This window comes from Platichthys flesus, chromosome 8 (assembly GCF_949316205.1).
Source record: "Platichthys flesus chromosome 8, fPlaFle2.1, whole genome shotgun sequence".
In the NCBI taxonomy this organism is placed as follows: Eukaryota; Metazoa; Chordata; class Actinopteri; order Pleuronectiformes; family Pleuronectidae; genus Platichthys; species Platichthys flesus.
Window position 1 is genome coordinate 9,151,991 of NC_084952.1, and position 24,406 is coordinate 9,176,396.

The following is a 24,406-nucleotide window of genomic DNA, read 5'->3' on the forward strand; positions in this document are numbered from 1 at the left end:
AGTTTTCAGCTTTACCTTTGTGTCAGTCTAATATTTATAACGACGCAGGGGTTGTAAATTGTTATTTTTTACTTTCTCAATGTCCATAATTTATTTATAATATCATTTTATGGTCATGTTTTATTTAATTCCTGATATGTTGAGTGTTAATGAATAAATTATGTTAATAGGATTATAGATAAATAAAAATTGTGAAGTTGTGTCAAAAGTGAAAAGATCATTCTGTGAGCCTTGATATTCAGTTTGCCATGTGAAGCTGTTGATTGATGCCATTTCTGTGCATGAAAATAATGTGGCGCAGTAAATTGAATTTGTAAAGGAGATGGAGTGACAGGAAGGCAGACCGGGTGGGAGAAAGATATGAAGCTAGTCAGGATGATGAAGGGTAATGAGTTACAGCATTCACAGGTACACAGCGCTCACATATATCACAGCTCCAGCCGCTCTGTATGATTCCCGAAAGATTATATATCACTCTCAAATCTCAAAATCGCTATAGCCTTACTTGATGTGTGTGTGTGTGTGTGTGTGAGACCCCCATCCTCTGGTTTTTCCTCTGCTTTTTTTCGGCGCCCCCTCAAAAACTCATTAGTCTGTCCAGGCGAGGGGCAGAATAACTGATTGGTCAGTGAGTGAAGGAAAGTGAGAGGGTAAGAGAGCGAAAGAGAGAAAGAGACCCTACCGAGGGAGTGAAGCTGCTCCTCGCATCACCATCGCCAGGCAGCCTCAGCTAATAAATGTGACTGTTCCATGCTAATGAATAGAGTCCAGAAACGAGCAAGAGGAAATGAAGGGAGCAGGGGGATGTCAAACTACATGAACGATGAAGTAGCCTATATTACTGAGGCCTATTAGTTCCCCTGTCTCTGCCGGCAATAGGCGCAATGAGGCAGTCTCTGAAAGACCAAATGGAAGCCTTCTCTATCTCACGCTCCACGGATTAGAAGCAAGTTTATTGGAGAGTTGTACAACGTTCTGCAGTGACCAGCCAACATCTCTAGTGCTCATTCACAATTGTATAATGAAATGACTCATATCTTAAGACCAGTGTAAGATTACTAAAATGAATTCACTCCACATTTGAGTTTGTCAAATAACATTCAGGACCACCGTCTATTTTCTCTTTTAATGGTGCTTAATGCAGCAGATGATAACCACTGTACATTAGCAGCACTCTGAACAAAAACATTCTAGTTCTCTAAAGAGACTGTGCAGTCGCAGTGTTTTGCTGCTGATGAGGGAAGACGAGTCAGTCTGAGCTGAATGAGGCTCTCTGAGAAAAGGAAGGAAATGCATATAGACTTGCGGCTTATTTTCATAATTTCTGTTAATTATATAGAAAAATATGCGGTACTATCCAGTGCTTCATTAATTAGAATGTGCCAGTTTGGCTTAAGGACTATAGGCTGGTAATTAATGTAAAGCTAAAAAACTGTTGTCATCTGATTCATTTGTTTGTAGAATATGAAAGATACATTAATGTTTCCATTGAAATGATCTTTTACTTTATAGTATATAGTATATAACCAATTTTATGATGATAAAAGTGAAAGTATCTTGTTATCACCCTAAGGAATATATTTATGTATATTTATACATTTTTCTCTGCATCACATTTTGACACCCTGCAGCAGCATCTTTTCTGACGTGCACTGTGGTATACAATCAGGGCAAAGTGATCATCAGCAAAGTCCCTCATTAAAGATGACCGAAAGGGTGAGGAAGAGGGCTGACCTTATTAACAAAGCCTGAAAGGTTAACACAATGTCATGTCATCATTCAGATCTCTTTCTCCCAACTTCTTTTAGCTGTGACAGACTGGCCAGGTAATTACCGCCTCCTGTCATGTCCTCCCCGCACGCATTAAGATCCTATTGCGCAGAACGGTTCCAATTGAACCCATCAAACAGGAGTGTTGTTTTTTTTGTACTTTGCTAATTAGGTAAAGACATGTTTGATGTTGCACACTACAGCCTGCAGTTCTCCTCACTGGGAAGGAATCTTACATTTTTAGCTTCTGTGTTTGTTCACAATGTCTTTCTTTGGGAAGAGAATATTTCAAATATCTTTACTAAAACCAATCTCAAGGGTGACCTCGTTGAGATGTCGCTGAGCCAAGGCAACCATCATGTACATGCCGGGAAGAACCACAGCAGCTGATGCAATATCCAAGCATTCTACCCTTTAGCTCTTCAAATCCAGAAGAGATTGATTTATTAGATAGAGTGAGCCCTGTAAGCCTGTGCACTAGCCTCGACTCTGAGGCAATTAAGGTTAAATCCCTCCTCGATATGTTGGCATCCACAGATCGAAAAAGATGGCGGGTATGAGTCTATGTTCAGGAGTTTCCTCTAGAGGGAAAGTAGAATTCAGCGTAGATGATTCACCGCTCTACACCACCAATTATTGCAGATCTTGCCAACTAACATCTACTTCCCAAAACCCAGTCTCCAATATAATTGTGATGTTTGTTGTGCATCTGAAAAGGCCAAAGAAGACACTCTGACACATTTTAAAAGTATATCTTAATATAAACATTTTATTCAGTGCATTTTTGTGTATACAACAAATAATAAACAACTGGAAGTTATCAGACAGCCACAATGCCCGTCTGTATATGTTGTTTCATCAGATTTAGCCTGGTAGCTTGGAACACATGATCCAACATGGGTTAATACACATAGCCTACATCATGCAGCTCTAGACCAGAATTCCCCTGCCTTCTCCCATGCAACAGATAGGTTCACCTAATACAAACCATCTCCGGAGGAAACCAAGAAAAGAAAACCTCCCAGAAGCATGTACCAGAAAGAAGTTATGTAGCTGAAGGGAAGAGTACATAGCCCATAAAAAGGGTCCTTTTTGTACATAATTGTGTTTGTACATGCCCTGTGCAAGAAAGGGAAGATGTTCATTTTTGTTTTTAGTTTTTTTATCTTCATTTTTTTCACTATTACAAATATGACGTGTCCTATAAAATGTTAAGCCACCTAAAAGTCCACAGTATTCATTTTTTTTAATATAGAAAATATTGTCACCACAATAAGATACTCAAACACATAACAAGCATCCTGGGACGGGGCTTGTTGCACCATATTCCTATGGTGAACTGTCAAGAGAAGTCGACAAAAAAGGATGGCGGGGCGGGTTGAAGCATGACACAAGCACAGAGGGGGAGGAAACAGATCACGAGGACAAAAGACGGAGACATTGTGGACACAGAGGTAACAGAGGGAATGGGGACATATATTAATTGTTTAAGACCGCGGCCATTGAGCACATCAGCAAAAAGCACGACATCAAGCACGCTGCCAACTTTTAAGTGTTTAAAATCACTTCCTCTTTTTTTTTTTACCATTGTTCCTTTTTGCCCCACAAAATCTTTGCTTTCTTTCGTTAAAAATGTACAGTGAAAATAAAATTCCAGCTTGGCCTTTATCCTGACTCGGTTTTCAGTGGCTTAAAGGGACACTCTTACGTTCTGTCTTTGGTTTGCTGGAATTTCTTTCAATGATCCAACGGTGACAAAAAATACAAATACTGAACAATGGTAAGGGGAGAGAACAACAGGGGACAAAGACAAAAACCAGTTATCAAATAAAAAGCTCTTGGCTAATTCAGAAAATTAGCAAATAAACAAGGTGCAGCTGTGGTGTCTCTGGAAAAAAAAAACGGCAAGAGAGCCACACTGCCCCTTTTTATATTTCGGGTCAGCTGGACATAGGCTTTGTTTTCCCATGCTAGAGAGCTCAGTCTCGGAGCGTGTGCACTAGGATGCAGGAGAGCTACCGTCTGGCTGGCCACAGTCCCCAGCAACTCCAGGCTGTGCCAAGCCGGGGAGTTTATAGGCTTTGTATTCACAGAAGCAGGGAAGAGACAGAGATCAGGGCTTGTACTGTACCACTGCAGCCTTTGTACACCAGCACCATTACTGGTTGCCCTGAATGCCTACACGTCTAACTTCCTGTCCCTGTCTGACAGACGCACAAGTGCTTGTTGTCTAAATGACCTAAGAAAAGTTATTGTCCACGTGAGAAATTAAGACAAAACATTGTGAGATAAACATGAGCTAACTGGTATGCAATCATCACCAAAAGAGTGATCAAGATAATAAATGATCTCAAGGCCCAAAAGAAAAGTTTACAATTGTTTTCAAAGTCCAGAATGGTTTATGTGCCTTTTAAGTTTCATAAATATTGATAGTATTTTTGAGAGAGAAACAATGGTTGACAAGTTTTTTAATAATTTTTTTTTAATATATAGATGGTGTGTGGGTCTTTGTGTGTTGTTTGTTGTAGCTAGTCCTGAACCGCTGATCGGTGAGAGAAGTCTGCTTGGAGTCACGCTCTGCTGGAGGTAAGGTTTTCATGGTTCGGCCACAGGCCTTGATTCGGCGACCGGGCTACGTGGACTCGTGCTGGCTTACAGCTTTGCCCCCGTTGAGTACGGCCGAGGCACTCCGACTCTTAGTGGGCGTGCCACTGCCTGAGCGGGAGAACTCTGTCAAGTCATGGAGGGATGGTTCTCTGTACATTGCCACTGTGGAAACAGAGAAGTGTGAATCAGACAGACAGGCAAACCATAACAATAACAAGAATTGTGGTAATGAAGTGGTCGTCTACTTTGGTTATTAGAGAAGGTCCTGCCATGGTATATATTTGTTTGACCTATAGTTCCCTTCAATCTGCTGAATCAAGAGATCCCAGCAGATACTTGGTGCTGAAGTAAAAAAAAAAGTCCTGCATTTTACAGCACAGCATTATAAATTCAGGAGTTGCTAGTGCTTTGCTGTGTATGCAGCGCTGGTCCAATCTGCATCTCAGCAGTTGCTTTTCAGAAGAAATATCAGTAATCTGAGGTTGTGAGTCTTTGGTTTCAGGATGTTGTCAACATCCTTCTGCCTAGAATGCTATTTGATGTTCCTTCCTCAGGGAATCTGTGGCTGAAACAGCAAACAGAGTCTTTTAGACACTTCAGTTAGCCCAGAATGTTCTCCTGAGCTGCAACCCAGAGACCGTCCTAGTGTTTACACATCAAGAGACTGCTGGTGATTGGTAACAGTCTTGTTAGTTAGAGTGTTGCAAAGTTGCGATGGTTGGGGACTGATCCCAGGGTCAAGGTATCACCTCCACAACAACAGAACAACTACTTTTCAATTGTATAAATAATCCCCAGCAACAACCAGCCATCTAGTCTTTTTAACATTCCTCCAAACTGGTCTCATTGTGCTGTCTGAGAAAGACACCACTTAACGGGATACACACTTTCCTGAGCTCTTTGTGTCTTGCATCAAGACTTTCTGGAAGAATCGTAAGAGGATTTTCATGTTTTTGTTTGACTGATGTGAGCTGAACTTGCTCCATCCAGAGGAAGACAGAACGAGACGCTGTGGGCTCAGACTCACTGGACTGGAACCAGAGGAGCAGTGAGTAATGGCTGCAGGCAATGCCACTGCCAATGCAGAGACAGCTTCTTAATTGGTGCCCTGTAGCACCAGTGCCTCTGAATCTTTATGAGCTGCTGGAACAAATTCTCCTTTATTTCTCATCCTCTCTCTCTTTGCCTAACAAAGTGCATTACAAACCACTTGCCGCAAACTTGACTTACATATTTGAGTGTTACAGTAAACACATCTATTTCATAAAATGTTCTCTTTTGCAGTTGGACCTCAAATACTATATATCTGCCTTTGGATACAAGGAAGTTGAGGGCAAGGTTTTTCGCTGTCTGTTAGAATGAACGTGTCATCAAGCCTATATCTATCCTTGTTATTCTCTTTCTCAGTTTGCTCTCAGCATAAAGTGAGGCAATTACTCTTTAGCTGTTGCTCCTAAGTGTGTTTGAGAACCCCTGGACTGTCTGTTAAATGAACGTGAAAAGCTATTATAGTGTTCTCGCAGGGCAGATGGATTCTTAATCACATGCTGGCTGGAGGGGCTAGCAAGAAGGGGCAGCATTACGTTGACAAATAGAAGAAAATGAGAATTGAACTCACTAGTGAAATCGATGCTATGATTATATACAAGCGAAGCCGCTCAGATAGTTGCAGATGTATTAAATCTACAACCTCTACTGTCTTTGCCGTGAAGATGTATCTGGCAAGTCTTTAAATAGATGTTTTGTGGAATGTTATCCATTTAAAATAAAATAAAAAAAACATCTTTACAGAGGAGCGTGTTTGCCAAAAGTCAACCTTACCACAAAGTTATATAATACTGTACTGTTTTGTAAATCATAAGATTATCCAGATGCATCTCTAGTCAAAATTCATTTTTTTTTTCTTTTTCATAAGACATCTAAAAGCGAGATTAATTAAATTGTCTATTCAACATATTCAATTGTGGGAAGAATACCTTTAAGACACCAAATGATTTCTACTTTGACCATTTTACCTAATTGAGAACATTCTGTATCAGATTTTTCACCAAACTAATAGGTTTAAGTATGCAACCAGAATTTCTAGTAGGCAAGTCACGCAAGGCACACACAAAAGAACACGGAGACGCTATAAAAAGAGCCTCATGTCACAGATCCAAACTGTAGTGAGCAATCAGCTATCTAAAAAAATGCCCTATGTCATTTTTGTCATGGAGTATTTTGCACTTCAAGCCTTTCATTTCTTACTTAGTGAACGGAAGGAATAAAATCTCTTATATTATCCCACTGAAGTGAAAACACTGAAAATGTGTCGACAGGTAAATCTGTTTCTTTTTGAGGATGAAAGTCGTCTTAAGAAGCATTTCTTCGTCGCTCCACCCTGGTTTCTTTCCAGCGGTACTATCACACACAGGGTTTCGGTGGAAGCGTGTCTCTTTGGCTTCACTGATTAGAAAATAAATCCTGCTACTATTCACAGCATTTAAATACATTGTTCCGGCTGCTTTTGGTCACACATGATGGCCCAGGCCTGATTCTGTTCTGTATCTGCAGCGGAGTGAGACCAGTTGGAGGAAGCCACTAATTACATATACGCCAGGATCTTAAAGGAGACTGCTCAATGGCAGAGAGTCAACTAGAAATAAGCTAATTTAGCCTTTAAAGCACACAAAAGCTTGTCGTCAGAAACTGGTTCTTATTGGGGAAAAATACCCTTTTGCCAGAAAGACAAATGACATTGCTGATTAATCCAAAAAAACATTCCCAAAAAAGATAATGTAGCTGCGGAAACTTTATCCCTGAGGCCTTGGATATCACTCTTCTCAAGTTGTGAGTATTATTGCATATCTGGTTGCTGGATGGTCGGATAGCTTCAGAAACACATCGGTCAGCTGTTCATAGCTGAAACATGAGCCAGAATGTGAACTTCTCTATTTAGCAATTGTTTTCTTCGTGCACCACAGTAAAGAAAAAAGAACACACATATCTCAGGATGATTGAGAGGTGCCATACACGTAGATGTTCTTCAAGCAATTTAAAACAAGTAAGCTTTTCATTTCCCACGTGGATGAACAACACATTGTTGATCAACTGACCCATGATGTTGAACATTAAAGTGTGCATGACAATATGGATAGGCTTACCCTTTAGAGGTTTGGGAAGGAAGTGGGCTGCTGGCTTGTTTTTCTTGACATGGTTCCCCTTCATGATTTCTCCCTCCTTGTTCAGACCGAGGTACCAGCCCCTGCCCGACTGCTGCTGCCGGTATATCATGGAGGAGTATGTCACATAATAGTTCTCGAACACCGACTCCTTGAATTTGCACTCCGGTGTAAAGTGTTCCTGGGGGGAAAGGGAGAAGCAGATCCAGTGTATAGTAGTTGTTGAACAGCAATTCACGAGAAATCACAGGTCTCTGACATCCTGTTATGAAGAGAAACAGCCGTTCATTACTTGAGAGGGCAACTTAATGACGGTACATCGCTCTGCACGTCCAGCGCACGCTCGCCCACATAAAGGGCAGAGGGGCCATCTCACGATGCAATTCCTGCTAAAAGAGTTTAGTCCCTTGAGAATTTTCCAAATCTATTCATTCCATTTACCATGGTGAATAATGCAGCACATTATAGCATAGATAACAGCAATATGACAGATACAGATGAGCATTAATAAAACATGCAGGCCAGATGAAGAGTACATTCTCATTTAGTTCCTAGCTGTTAATTATGCATTCGCAGTTCATCATCTTTCCGAGTGTTATCCACAGTAGTTATGAATATGTTGGACGTGATAATTTACTGTGGGCATTTTACTGACTGTAACACGCAATACCTTTTAAATCACATTATCGAAATACTGTCACTAAGTGGCTTTCATAGTTTTTTGTACAATCTGTGTGCACCCTGGTAGTGCACAGAAGTGTCTCCACCTGTGTTTGGATGTTATTGGGGTACTTTGCTAATCTTTTTATTCAACAAAATTATAAAAAAACTTTTTAGAGAGTTGACTTTGCTGTTAATTTTCCAGACTCTGTGCTGTGTAAGAGTGTAATGTTTCTCTGTTTACAATCCCATATAGGATTTTTGCTATTAATTCTACCATAGTGTGGCTGGGGTTTATTTCCCCCGAGGTATGGTTTTGTGTGTGTGTGCGTGCACACTCCCAAGTTGGGACTGTGGGACTTGTATATACGTGTACGTCCTTGGGTGTGCAAGTGTGTGTGGGTGTTTGTCCAATTTGTCCAATTTGCAGAGCTGCTTGGGCAGCGAGTCTGCATAACAGTCTAATCCGTAAGAATACAATTCCCTTGGAGAAAGACAGAGACCGAGGGAAAGTGTATAAGGGAGAGGGTGCTAGAAACAGGTGAGGTTGGGGAGCGCTAACTTTTTTTGCCATAACTTTCTTCTAAAGACTCTGTGTTTGCAACTAAAAATCACAGTATATGCTGGCACCATCATGGCAAACCATTTCACACAGTTGAAATAACCAGTGGGTCTAACGATTACAACGTGAGCTTTCTTACAAGACAGATGAATGTCTCTTTCAGATTGAACGTGTATCCAGGATCAGTCCTAACACAGCAAAAATAACCGATCACTCCGCTGGGTGTCAATAGTGAGTGATGATGTGTCCACGGGCCAAACACTCCCTGTGAGCGCATGACAAACAACATGCCACTAACAGACTGGGAGTCATCCATAACAGCCAGCCTTTTTTTCTTTTTTCATTTACTCTTCATGTGCAGTGCTAAGAGGACTTCAAAGGCTGAATGAGGTTTATGTCTGGTGATGATGTCCTTTGATCTATTGTCGAAATGCACAATACAGTGCAGATAAAACCTTCAAAAGCCACGTGATGTAAAACAGTGAACAAAAATGGCCTAGACAATGTCCACTTGTTGAACTGGTTTAAAGGGCAACCTTGTATACACACATAATGTCACACCCAAACCCGAGACCTACTTGCTGTGACAGACCAGTTTACCATCCTCTTTCATCATCCTCTCTCACTGATCTAGAACCAGACACAAATTATCTCTTGCCTTGAGGAGTATAGGTTGTTATTGTGTCAAATATATATATTTTAAAACAATACTGATATAATTGTCCTGTTTAATTGACTGCTTTCTGTAGTAGCTGTAGCAAGGGCAGCCCATTAAAGTATAAGAGGACAAAATCCAAAGTCCTTACTCTGCAAAATGCCTTCCTTGGTCAAATAAAGCTCATGGACAAAGAAAATCGACAACATTAAATCAGTTGACTGGTTTTGATGTAATGGCTGAACCATTGTAAGGCGGCATCGATGTGATTAAGACAAATCAAGCTTGAAATGTTATCTCTTCTATCTAACACTAATTTATTGTTATGTGATGAACACTTAGCCCCTGAGGACATACATCTGACTTTATGATCTGTAGTCTTTTGCAGGTATTGGTATGGGACCTGTTTAAGAGATTCTGAAAATCCCTTCAGCCATCACTGAAAGATTTCTTCTGTTTAACAACTAAATCTTGGAGAGTATTCAAGATCTTTTCACAGACTGTTAACAGCTCCAGAGCAGTTCCAGGACAGCCCCGGTGTTTTTTTTATCACCATATTCAGCTTGCTTGCATTGCCAGGTCTGGTGATTCTGCCCCAGCAGACTGCAACAATATTGCTGTCACAACGACAGAGTTGTTAAAGTTATGCAAAGCTTTTCTGTGTTCATTAAAATAAAAAAAGATTCCTTAAGAAATTTAGACTGCTTTGGCCCCTCCCACAGGCACCTTGGCATTGTCCTTCCAGATCAGTATGAAGGTAATGTAGACTTTTTAGTGTTGAGATACCATTACATTACATGTCATTTCTTATGTGTTATGCTGCTTTCAGACATGCACTGAAGTTTGGACAGTTTTCAAACATTTTCTGGAGGGGCTGTGTGTGTTGATTGCTCCGGACATTTTCTGGAAAATGTCCTGCCAAACCATTTGTAGATAATGGTTGTACAAATATCTCAGGATAAAAAAGAGGTGCCATGAAAGTAGAACAGGCATACGAAATGTCAGCTGCGAAAGAAAACAAAATTCCAGAACTTTTGGGGATAAGAGCTAACACCAGTGTAGATGTGCTGTAAACAAAAATATAAATAACGTTCTGTCCTGCCCCCTTCGTGCTCTACCCAGGCGCTGCCTCCCGTCTGATTGTCTGGATGACATTTGTTGTGATCCAGACAATCTCATGCATCCTTCTTCATATGTGAATGATATTTCAAGTTTAGACATTTTCTTGTTAAGGCTGATAAGCAGCAGATTTAGAAAAAGCTGGTGAGCATCCATCTCAGATATGCAGCAGCCAGAAGCTGTACAACTGCTGCTCAGATGTTGATCCAGCTCCGGAGCCAGGAGTTCTGTTTTACCTATAATAATGAGCTTATGTGGATTTGGCTGGTTTCACTTACCTTGGACAAAAAATAAGAGTGATTGATAAACAGACACATAGAGATACAGGCACATTCAGAGCCAAAATGGAGGAGAGGCTGCTGGCGAGAAACTGCTGCATTGGACTTGGTCTGTGGACGACAGCCGCGCTCAGACTGACACAAGGAGGGGCCAAAATGGCAGGGGATCCCCATTTTGTGTCTAACAGGGCTGTGATAGACAGACACATACAGATTCTTTTGAATGAGTTCCAGTTGTGTCTTCTTCAGTCAATAGCATATCTATTGTTCTCTGACATGAATCTCCCAATGAAAACAACACACATTACTTTAATCATGACTCCAGTGCCAGATGGAGAGAGAGGAAATCACTTTAGAAATAGAAAATGCAGGAGATTATCTGCAAAGAAATAATATCTGCGTTGTCATCTCCCTTCCTCATTTCTCTGGGATGGTTTGGCTAAATTGACTTTTAATGATCCCATTACACTACATGGACTTTTGCTTGAAATATGCAACTGAGACCTGTTCTTGTTCAAATGATGCACAGCTGGCAGTCTTACCTACATAATGTCTAGGCAAGCGTATTTCTAAAAAGTAAAAAAAAGGATAAAAACACAACATTGTGTACACTACACATACTGCTGTTATGAGCTGTACAGAACTAATTGGGTTAAAAGAAAATGAGATGGAAAGCTCTGGTATTTTCTATGCAATAAAGACTTTGATGAGCTGCATGCATGCCCCTTGTTTCTGTAGCTATGAGGAAATTCACATTTGTCTTTCCTTATTCTCTCCTCTTTTCTAAAGCATCCATGTGGTGATATGGCAGTGTTTCTGTTTAACTTCATAAACGTTTTATAGGAGCAAATAAGTGCAGAAGAGGAGAGAGGATTCAAAACTTTAGGGTCTCATTTTCTGTTCCATCTCCCATTTTGTAACCTCATACAGTCCCAAAGCGACATTAAGTTTATGCCGTTCTATGTTGGAGCAGCCATACAAGAATCAAGGATTCCACTGTATAATATTTATCTTAGTGAAAACTATATACAGAGGAGACTTAATTATTTTTCTAGTTTGATATCCTAAAATTATCTCAATTTATCTTAGTTTTAAATTGAACGTATAATGAAGTAGTAGTTTGCCCAAGAAAAACTTTCCTTCCTGGACATAGTGATCCTTGTGTTCTTTTGAAAATGTAAGTGTTCAGTGCAGCATATTTTTACTGCACTTGTATATATACTCGTACATACTACAAAAATAATCATAACTGTCGGATTAAGTGAATTTTAATCTCATTTGCAAAGACAGATGGAGGAGGTTCTTGTGTTTTGCAGCCAGGGTGAATCTCTACTGAATTTACAGTGGTATTTCCTGAGCTCTTTATGATCCAACAACAGCCTTTTATGGACGAAACATGTAAAGGATGATGCAAGTGATGCACTTAACGTACTTAAGAAGGTTTACCTGTCATTTGTATTATCCATGAATTTAAAAAGGCCAGACACACATGCACAGACACACACTTCCTATACTGAGAAACCTTGTTGTACTCTTTTCACACAATTAGACATTTCAAGAGTGATGAGGGAAACCGTAAGATAGACTAATGTTGAGTAAACACTATTGATTAAGATGAACTCTCAACAGCATTCTCAGTAATTGCAGCTGAATAAGGTCAATCAACAGGAGGAGAAATACTAGCATAATGGATCTCGTCTGTGAAAATATTGGACAGATTTTACCTTTGATAACCAAATCAATGCTGCCCTTTGTGTATTCAACGGCCACGTCGAAACTTGAACAACACCAATTTGGCCAATTGGATATCAGGGTTGATGGCTGTTCTTGTGTCTTTACAAGCTAAATCAATCTTGGGAGACTTACAAAGCTAATCCTATGGCTGGGTGGGGAAGAGAAATCAAGCTAAATCCAGCTTTTCAATGTCTGCCTTTTCCAGTAGAGTAGAAGTGGATTAAAAAGCACCTTATTTTTCTTGAGCTAAAGATAAAGTACGCTCACGGTATTCATTTGTTTGGGAATAAATTGGACAGGTTTAAGCTAGTGGAAAAGACCCTCACACAAACATAAACACAAACACAAACACAAACACAAACACATACACACACACACACACACACACACGTACAAACACCACAAACTAGTTAATGACACAGCTCAGTGGAGTGAAACCCGACAGCAGTGGTTATTTACCAGAAGCATTGTGCTGGTTGAAAAGCTATGGCTGTGAGCCAACTACATAGTTAACAGTGTTTTTTCCGTCTGTATCATATTTGATCTTTTAAATATACAATAAATTAACATTTAATCATTAAAATATATTCCAGAAGCCTCCTTTTGAAGTATAAATTATGCCAACATCCAAACAAAATTAGCGGGGAAATGCTTAATGTAGGTGTGGCTGCTTATCTTAGCAGCCTTTAACTTTTACTTCATCATTATTCTTTTGTCTACCTGTTTGCATTATCCAGGTTATCTTTTTTTCACTATACTTTTTCCAAACAGTACTTAATACATATCCAGAGTTCCTTTTAGGAAGTGATGTAATGAAGAATCTGACTATTGCAGGGATTTTAACAGGGGCAGTATTTTACGTACAAAGAGATTGTAAATCTCATCGCTAGCCTGGTGAATGTTTTCACCCGAGGGCCCTGAACTCTCCATTTTACACTCGAACACAGCAGTCTGGCGAGACTCGACTGGAGCCTCACTGACTCACACTAATTCAAATATGACCGACGAGGAAATTAATAACACCACTTCAAAGGCACCACGTTTGATATATGGACACTACTTAGCTCCGGACCTAAAAATAAACCCACTGATATGAAAATATATCAAACTAAAATCAAGGCACTCCGGTTGTGGGTCTCCACCAACCAGTGAATATTTCTACATACTTTTATTCCATGTTTATATAAGGTTCACTTTGCTCTTTGCTCTTTGAACTTTGACCGCTGATACCTGATCACATTAATTCTTAGTCAAGTGAACGTTGTACTAAATTTGAAGAAATTCCCTCAAGCTGATCTTAAGACATCATGTTCAATAACAACACAAACATACTTTGTGAGTCCGCCTTAACCTTTGACCCTTGGCTGCCAAAATGAAGTCCAAGTGAATATGTGTACCAAATTTGAAGGGAGTCACTCTTGAGATATCACATTCACAGGAATGGGACGGATGTATGGACTGTGGAAGGTCTCACTTTATGCAAACAAATGCTATAATATATGTTCGTCAGGTTCAGTAGAAATATATTACTTTCTTCCTCTCAAATGTAAATATATCTTGTCTGGAGTAGAACATGCTTCTGTAGTTCTGATGCACACTTCCTCCATATCCTCTGTAGAAGTCGTCGGGCGAACAGGAAAACAGCGAATAGTATATATTAATACATATTAATTGGTTCTTCCTCTCCCACACATTGATACTGAAAGATGAATATATTTTCAGTGGTGCATTGTGCCTCCCCCACACATGTGCATTCTTTTTCTCACTCTTTTTCTCTCCCTCTCTTTTTCTTGGTTTATGTTCTCTGCTCTGTCACATTGAACAAGGTACTGTATATGTTCAAGCTGATGCACATGCACCAGATGCATATAAGGTGACTCAGTGTTTCCTCTGTAGTGCTCTAAACCACTCAGATTAATTCTAGCACAGGAAAATGTATGACCATAGTTTAAATCTGGCTGTGGCTGAGGGGTAGAGCGGTCGTCCTCCAACCAGAAGGCCGATGGCTTGAACCCTGAATTGCTTCTCATAGATGTTGAATGCACTGATTGGAAAACGCTTCTGATAAAAGCATCAGCTAAATGACATGCAATGTAATGTAGCTCTAAACCTACGCATATTTATAATTTAGTATGAACAATATTTCTCAAAATATCTAAAGAGATTAGATTTAGCATGTGAATCATAGGAATTCTATATATTAATCCCATTCATCCATGTGCTTATGCAGACATGTGTGCAATAATCCAAGACACTCAGTTCCTGGCAGCAGCACTCCATCCCCCCAACCCACAATACATCATCTGTTGTCTCTCCACTTTGATTGGGAATCTCCTTCCAACACTGACCTGCTATTGGCTTGTTAAATGTGTGGTTTCACGGCAGAACTTTGCCATAGCAGCAAGACAGTACACTACACTACAAGGCAGCCAGCTACACATTCAATTCAATTCCCTCTCTGATTTAGCTGAAACTAAAGGCTCTGTAACCCATCCCCCTACTGCACTCCTCCAATTCCACACCACACAGTATTTCACATGGAGGCTAGTATTCAGCAATGCCGCATGCTATTACATATTATAGTGTGCGCTGGTAGTATTCTTCTGGGATTGCAGTTTATATGCTGATTAAAAAACAAACATGAAAAACAAACTGAGAATAAATACATAAATTAGAGAAATACATTTTTAGATGAAAATAAGATCATACTCAAATTGTAATGATCGCAAGAAGTTTCTGATCATGCCTTCTGATTGTATTGGTTTTTAAATTGCGGTTTCAATTCTTTGAATCAAATATAAGAATGCTAAAATATTTTACAGATATAAAATATAGTTTAAGTAAAAAATATATTGTCACAAACATTGATTTACTTATTAACATAGTATAGTATAGCAATCGGTTTTAGTTCATCTTGAAAGACATGAAAGTGCCTTAAATCAAAGAACATTATAAGCTGGTACACAAATGTAACGTAAACTAAACAAAGGCAATCTAAAGTTGTTTTTAATGGTGTCTACCTCGACAACACAATAGTCAAGTCCCACAGGATTGACTTTAAGAAGTTTAGAAACCACAAACTAAAATGCATTGGCTTCCAGGTAGAACAAACTATTTTCTGTCACATCTTGAAATTCACTTGGCCCACAAAAATTGGAAGGTCTTATTATCAGTTTGAGTGGAACAATATAAAAAGCAAAGAGAATGGGACCTGAGAAGGAACCTTGGGGCACACCACACGTTGCACATGAGAAGGCAATTTACAAAAGCAGCTGAGAAACTATCACAGAGATGAACATGAATACGTTTTTCAGTTTAGAATACTCTCATTTCCAACGTGAAAGGGAGCACTGACAAACTCCAACAGTTTCAAAATAGATGACTTTCCTGTTGCACTGTGCATTAAGATGTCACTGAAGACGGCAAACAGCTGCTTCAGTGAACTGCAACAGACAAAAGCAAGACTGAAACCTATTTCACTCTTTGGCATTTCCATTTACTCAAACCTTAGTATGAAAAGGATGTTTAGAAAAAGGCTGGTACTTCTACTGCAGTTCCTTGTGCAGCCTTTGCCAGCAGGATCCCTCTTCATTAAATTAATACTACAGCTTGCTGCATGTGCTTAATTACTTGACAGCCAAGTTCATATCTTTAAAATCAGTCACTGGGAGCTGTGTCCTGCCGGGGAACCATGTTAAATACAGTGCATGACTGTGTGTGTGTTGGAAGGTGTTTAAACAGTACATTGTATGTCAATTATTCCTGTATATTTCCCCACATGCCTTCTAAGCTCAGGCAACCCACATGGATATGTTGTCAAACAAATGCTAGCACTCTTTAAAACGTAATTATAGGCAAAACATACAATGATCACAACGGCTGCTGTGATTATGTTTTCATTCTTTTGGTGACACAAATATCATATTGAGTGGCATTGTTGTTCCCAAGCATAAATTTGAAGAGATTTGATACAGTACGTCACACTCGATGAGCAGCATTTTACTTCTTCCATGTTTTTGTGACATTTAATATATAAATTATTTATTTTATATTCTGCTAATATCATGCTGCTTGATGTCAGTTATCACAATGATGATCTTGTATTTATTGTCTATTATTTGTCATAATTATGCTTTGCTAATGTCTAATGTTCCTGGTTATTTTGCTCATTGAGGAGTTCTTTAGTTCTTTCACCCGAATCCTTGTTCCTCGGGTTGGATTGAGAGCTCCCCAAAGGGCGGAGCTTCTTTTACCAAATAAACCATTTGCAACTCCTTGACATTAAGTGTATCTGAGTGAAGTCAGGCTTGGCGAGAGCTGGCACATAAACCCTATTTATTAATGCATTTGGGTGTTTGTTTTCTCAGGGGAGAGAGAGATTTAGACCAGAGGGCCAGTTTCCTTCAGCGTTCATCACATTACTGTCAAAGAATGTAACAGATCATTTGTCAGCAGCAGAAAAGCTACTAGATCATTAATCATTAGGTTTTCTTGGCTGTTTCTCAGCTTGTTTCTATCAATCATCAGCGAATCTGCCAACTGAAACCTTTACCACACGGAACGATCTTTACAAATTCGACTATGAGGGATGTCTGTCAACAGTGACTGCGTGTGTGCACGCCCTCTGGGTGCACATCCAACCAGCCTGTCAGTCTTCGCTGCCACACAATGCAGAGGTGGGATTTGGAAGGAAGACGAACAGAAACCTTGCTCGGCCTGGAACTGAATAATTCATACACTTGCACATTCCATCAGAGACTAATAGTCAGCTGCCATGGTCAGATATGCCACTGCTCCACCCCACTGCTCCACCCGCTTACACAATACTTGAACTTTTTTATTCACAACGAAATATATCAGAAAAAAAGATGCAGGTGTTTCATCAGGTTTAATATGGTGTGTCTGTGTTTAAAATCCATTTATTTAAATTAAACGAACCAATAAAATATAAAGACTAACATTTCTGCCTTTTCTTTTAAGTACATATGTCTTCTCTCTGTCTCGCAGGATTTTCGTTTCTTCTTTGGCTCTTCCAGAAACCTATATTTGCAGGTCACACTAGTGATATGCATAGTACAAAACAAATTGTATTTTAGCAGTAGCAAGACAGCTCAGCTGTTTCAGCTGATTTGCAAGTTTCCCTTGGCATATTTAGTAACTTAATGTTGGACGTCAACTTTGCAAGTTTGGAAGTTAGCCCAGAAATATGAAAAAACTCACTGAGATTTAATGTCCAGGTTTGAGTATAAATAATGATAATTAAGGTTGATGTGTAATGAATAATGTTTGATTTCAATTTCTTAATTTATGGGCTACTTGGATTTGTTTGCGGTAATTCATATATCATATTGATATTAATAAAACACAGCAGTCAAATACTGATCTGTATTTCAACTACCAAGGCATTGGCTAAAGCTCCAAAGCATTCATGTTATACCCTTGTTTCTTCCAATCACTTATGTCAACAAAGTAACTTATATATCTGTCATATCCAACGACCCAACGTTCTGCTGGAGTAGACCGACTCCAGGACCTCATCTTATACACACACAAGCACTCAGACATACTTTGTACTTACTGATGTGTACAGGAAGCCCTCACTGTTCATAGCCAGATAGAGTTTGGTCTGCACCCCCTGGATGGCCACCACTCGCAGCCCCACTGGAATAAGGTTGAACGTGGCTGAAAGAGATGAAGAGCAGAGAGTTAGTATAAACATGGTACATCTTCATCTTCATTCAACACACTTACACATGTGTGTTATAGATACTTGATAGATGTAGCATTTGAGCAGTTTGTAACATAGTACACACACTGGCACTGCACAAACCAGAACAGGACAAATGTTACTGAAAGAAATTCAAGCTCAACAGTCCTCTGCCTGGTCAACTGTTGTAATCACCTTGTGAGGTGAAGGTGGAAGTGTTCCTTGTCCCTGTCGGAATGTAAGAGTGAGTCATCAACCCAAACCACAAATAGAGGTAAGACATAAGCTCAGGGACTCAGCTGCTCTCTCCCGGGGGTGGTGACGAATGAACAAAATCAGAAATTACACAAAAACAGACGAACTGTTGAGATGCTGCTGTCGCTCTCAATTTGATGTATTGACACGCGGCAACTGACGTTATCGGCTCTGTTCAGTTAAACCTGTGTTTTGCAAACACATTAGGTAAAACAATTGAAAAGTAAATGAACTAAAATAAGAAAACAAATTGTTTAGTATTTATAATAATGAAATTAATGTTATGTGACAACCTTGCTGTCTAAATGTCCTACCAGTGGTCACTCTGTAATGGAGCATTACATGCGCACACACACACACACACACACACACAAGTAAACCAGTCTGTTAACAACAGAGCCAACAAAAGCCCAGTTGGTCCGTTAAGTAAACCTTTATCTAATTAATGTCGGTCTGTATTGTTTGTGTGTGTATCTGTGTGTGTGTTTGTGTGTGTGTGTGTGTGTGTGTGTTTGTATGTGTGTTTGTATGTGTGTGTATGTGTTTCATGAGATACTGGCAGGCAAGGCACAGGCTGAATAGAGGGAAGCACATGAGCGTCCACCTGATAATCTCAAAAAGAAAACTTCTGGCGTATGGTTCTGCCTGTTGGACACTCACTAAATACCCACAGGACAGGACATCACAGCCTTCCTCTAGACTTTTAAGAGGAGAAACGGAAGTCAATCCTCACATTAGTGAAGCTGTGAGTCACTCTGCCTTTACTATTATAGGTCCGCTTGTCGACCACTTAGTAGAATCCTATCTGCAGACCTCTTTGAGCAAAGTGCACTATAGTGGCTTTTTGATTCATCTGCCCTTTTAACTTTAACACTGCGGACCAGCTTCTCTCTGGGCTTTCATTGTAAACAACGGCCATAGGAATGGTTAATGTATTTACTCGGTGGAGTAAACGGACATTTGCTGCAGAATCTGGGTTCAGCGGAAAGGCAGAACCACTGAGTTCGCTTTCTCTCTGCCACTCGCCTCCCCCTCTGTCTTTTCATCCTTCTCTGTCCATCGTTACATCGGTTTCTGTTTTTTGGTTCCTCACATGCCACGAGAAAGATATTTTTCAATATACACCATTGTTTGATCTCATGTGCCAAATGAGATGTTTGAAATATTGTATTAGTCAGTGAATAATAACTTAAATGTTACCAATAAAAGCAGAATTTTGTCAAAACAGACAGATATCCCATATGTTTATCTGCAGATCCTCTGGGAACAGGCCACGCACTGAATATCTGTTTCCCACCACTGTTGTCAATTATATTCCAATATACAGTATGGTCAAACACATTCGCAAAGACATTGTCAGTCATATAAAAGTTCAGCAATCACAAGATGGCGCCCCGGGGAAAGACACACACTGTCTTGACACCATCTTTTGTCGAGCAGTATATTTAGTGATGCATGCTTTGGCAGCTATGTAAAGCAGAAGCTGCCAGTAAAATGTATATCTCAAACAGATTAGACCTGCTATTTACAACCTCAATATCTGCAGTATTTTTAGATGTGCTGTACATTCATCTTGTGCATTCGTTAAGCTGGCAAACCAATGGATCTGCTTGCCAGATTTGTATTTATTGACAGTGAGCCAGAAACAAATTAAAATAAGATTTCAGTATTTATTTATTTATGGGTTGCACTGTATGAACTATACACTGTGTAGGGTGTCTAGATGTTGCACTTAACTACTGTTGTTCACCACAAATCATCTCAAACATTTTCTCCTCCATAAGGGGGGGGGGGGACTCCTAATGTCCAAAATAAAACAGTCATTAAAACATGACTACACCTTATTGGCACAAATTCTACCAGAGAGGAGGAACAAGCCTTTAATACTATTGATTTGTTTTTATTCATTTCGACAAAAGTCTTCTTGAGTTTTGCAGCTTTATGGAAGTTTCTTTCCGTGCTGCAGTGTGGAGGCTAATCGATTTCTTGCCAGAAATTCAAGCTCACAGGTTACAGATGGCACGATCCAGCAAACATTCTCCACCATTGTTCAGATTGATCCACTCCTGCCTTGCAGTGCTAGAGGGGGTGAGATAGTGTTTTTATAAGAACTCTCTCCTCTCTAGTATGGCAAACTCATATTTGCAGGCTCATTAAATTATAGATAAAATCCCTTTGAATTTGTGTGAATATAGGTTTTGATGTATTATTTCTAATATACAGTATAGTGCTAGATTTGGTGATCAATCTTTATTATTGCGCCCTTCTTCCATTGTGCCCCTCACTGAGTTTCCTCCCTCTGTACTCCCACCACGAGGCACACGCACACTTCTGCAGACCTCTTCATTTCAGAAGGATTACCAGCCACTATGCTGATGGAGATTTTCAAGAGGGGAAACTCAATTACTTCCTGGCTCCTATAAACACCTGAGCACACTGAAGAGGGTGGCAGGGCTGCCACCCACTCACAGACTTTCCTGCTGCAGAGGGGGCCTGATCGACAGTTATCACGATTGCTTGTCCTCTGTCTCTCCGAGTGTCACTTCCACCCCCTAACTAGTCTGGGAATCCTGACCAATACAGAGTGGAAATCACTTTTTAAACATTTGTCCTGTCTGTTCCCACTGTGGCCACAGCATGCTGGAAATTAGAGAAGTCTGAATACGACAGCACGATAAAGTTTCTGAGCTAAAAACTAAGCTGCTGCGGCAAAATTACACGACACTTCTGTGGTCTGATGTTTAATCACATTGGTTATTTTATAAGGAAAGTGGGTTACTTAAAGAAAATGTCAGGCTGAGTAACTAGGTAAATAATGCAAGACTATTCAGCATAAAAGCTGTAAATGTAATTCGACTGCATAGCATAGTACGTCTGATATGATTTATATTACAGGAAAATCTGTAATTTCTTTGCCTAATTTATACAGCAACACACTGTAGCTGAAATCTTGCTGAAAATAGCTGGAAAAACGTTTTTTTTTTTATTGAATATAATATAAATATAAAAGACTTTTGAGTTTTATAAACCAAACATCTTGCTACAATTTAAACAGTGCCTTCATTTTGAAAGAGAACGATTTGGAGAAGTCTTCCAACTCAGAGTTTTTTTGTCTCCGGATACACAGTGGGTTTACCTAGTTGTGATGTAATGCAGGAGAATGGCTCACTCTATACACAATGTATGAGACTAGGATTTGTTATTTCTGACATTGTTTGCTCTCCTAATGAAAATGTCACAGAAATATCAAACAACTTTATTGCCGCAGCCAAACGGCCACAGTAGTAAAGATCAAGTCCTGTGTGTGTGCGTGTGTGTGTGTACGTGTGTGTGTGTTTGTGTACGTGTGTGTACGTGCGCATTAGAGTAGGTCCTCTTCCACCATCACAAGACACCAGAAGCTCCAAGAGGACTGTGCTCTGCGTCACCATGGAGACAAGTGCGCCCAGCGCCTAACAACGCTATTTTTGGAGCAGTGCAAAAAGCTTCACTCTCTCTCCTCTTCCTATTCACCAATATAGTATAATATTGTTCGCGATTATGTGATATTGTCGTCTGCTTTGCTCTATGTCTTATTTAACCATGCTATCATTTTATTTAGGAAACTAAATGCACACAAATTACAAAGTATCATCTGCTTAGACAACGTCCCACTTGCCCAGAGCTGCTATTTATGTCAGATACACACGCCATCTCCCCCAAGGGGCTAATTGAAAACAGAGGTACTAATTCAGAAGCTCCAAAAGTGTTTACATCTGCTTAGCGTTGGGATTACACACTAAGTGTTACATCAAAGCTGTTTCAGGGTGCCAGGCAGACACTGTATTTCCATCAACAACATTGTTTTCGGTAAAGAGGTCAAAGTTGATTTCATGTACCTCACTAACAACTGCGCTTGTCTGATCTTTAAAAGCATGTGGTGTTCACGGAGCTGTCTAATTACAAGCGGGTTAATTTCTGCTGCGTTGATACCAGACGAGTGGCCGTGTTGTTAATCTTCCAGTGATCTCCTCTGTTTTCTGTCTATTAGAAAACAAAGTGCTGGTGGGTGTAGTGGCAGCGATAGGGATGCATCAATACATCATTTAAGATCAAACTGGCTCTCTGGCCACCGAACAGTGTGTAGGAGAGTAAAAAAGCCAATTATCGGTTCTGCAGGCAGGTTACTACAGAATGACTTTGATTAGATCAGATTAAACAGGTGCTCAGTACGGCAGCTCTTCAGGTTTTTTCCCTTTAATCTGCATAAATCCAGCAGTGGATATGATCAAACCCAATACAAATTAGTCTTAAAAGATCAGTGGTCATGACTTTGATGTTAATGTTGATAATGTGTCGATACTCCATTTGAAGGTTTGAACTAACAAAATAAATCTCATCAACTTACTCTTCAAGCAATGGTTCGGTCCTGGTGATAGGAAGATCTGCATGTTATTGCAAAGTTCACTAAATCAGTCGCCTTTCTTAGACTACATGTATTTAAAATAACCATGATAAGCAGTGTTACTGTATTATTAAATATTTTTAACCCAATAATTAATCAAGTATATTGAAACATGCCACTTTTGTTATGTTGACAGTGACACTCAAAAACTCAGGCATTGAACACAGACTGGTGAGCCTACCAGTTATGCCACGTTAGTTGTTTTGCTGTTTCCGACTTTACAATTGTCTTTTAAGTCACTTTTGCTTTAATAAAATGAAGCCACACTGACAATTTCTTTGACAAGGAGTCAGCTAATTTGTAACCGAGCCCTGAGTAAGTGTTAAGTGATGATTGAGTAGGTTGAGGCTTTCATTCTCCATTAGGTTTGATGAGGCCATTTGAAATGAACGCAATACTTGAAATGGGCAAACCAATGAGAATATGTTTGGACAAGAGCACATTGACCAACAATTTGACCAGTCAAACAGGACCCTACAGCCCTTAAAGCGAATGCACACCTGTCTGTGTCGTACATGGGATTCTTTGTACTCAGGTGAATGGTTCCTCCTGATCAACAGTATAGCAGTGAATTTATGAACAGAAGTGATGGTAAACATTTTTTACTGGATTTTTACTCACTGTAACCATTGTCTTCCTCCTTCGTTCCATCAATGGTTCCATCTGCCTGCAGCTGCAAGTGGAAACCTTGTCGACTGTACAGCTTCGTCACAATCCCCTTCAGCTGGGGCTCTGGAGAGGCACAGAGGAAACGGAGAGGGAAGACACAAGAATGAAACCACACACACCTGATAACATTTCTGTAGCAACGTTATGTGATGTACACATTACACTTTGCAAAGGACATTTTGAAGCTTCAGTTTCAATGTACTGCTTGTCGCCATTTCCTGGAACCGCAAAATCCAATTTAGTCAAAGAGAAGCACGGCTGAGTAGAGCAGGGATGGAGGGGGGAACAACAACAACAACTACAACAATTAATAGACTGATTGATGGGCTGAGACACCTGTCAATCAAGCAATGACTCAAGATCATGTCAGACTAATGTAATTCAGCTATCAAGATATGTCATTTTGGAAAATAATCATATATTTTTTTATGGAACCTGTATTTTTAGACATAGTTTTAACGGAAGATTCTTTTACACATTTGCCTCGAACACTGACAGTTATGGGATTTGCTGGTTTATGAAACAAGAGGACTGATGTGTCTGGTTTTGCTGATATCATGTTCAGACTCCTGCTGATCTATAGCCACTTTCCAAGCACCATTTCATTCTCTTTCTCAATGGGATATATACAAATAAATCAAAACAACAGAGGAATTGAAACGATTTAAATAACATTTATTTATATATATTAATGCAACTGCAAGATCAGACGCTGAAGTAATTCGTAGAAGCTGTTATGATGGGAAGACCGGGAACAGTGATGATTTACAGCAGTCTGCCCCTGT

At 39.8% G+C, this 24,406-nt stretch overlaps 1 protein-coding gene across 4 annotated transcripts in view; it reads right to left on the reverse strand.

Moving 5' to 3' along the window:
- Window positions 1-2,525: 2,525 nt before the first annotated feature.
- The window catches only part of fgf13a (fibroblast growth factor 13a), a 90,521-nt gene continuing 68,640 nt past the window's right edge, over window positions 2,526-24,406 (reverse strand). For all 4 annotated transcript variants that reach the window (XM_062394499.1, XM_062394501.1, XM_062394498.1 and 1 more), the window contains 4 exons: window positions 23,574-23,684; window positions 18,125-18,228; window positions 7,521-7,719; window positions 2,526-4,539 (listed from right to left, as the gene is read on the reverse strand). In XM_062394499.1, coding sequence (XP_062250483.1) covers window positions 4,403-4,539; window positions 7,521-7,719; window positions 18,125-18,228; window positions 23,574-23,684 — 551 coding nt within the window. In that variant the 3' untranslated portion in view covers window positions 2,526-4,402. The remainder of the gene's footprint in view (window positions 4,540-7,520; window positions 7,720-18,124; window positions 18,229-23,573; window positions 23,685-24,406) is intronic.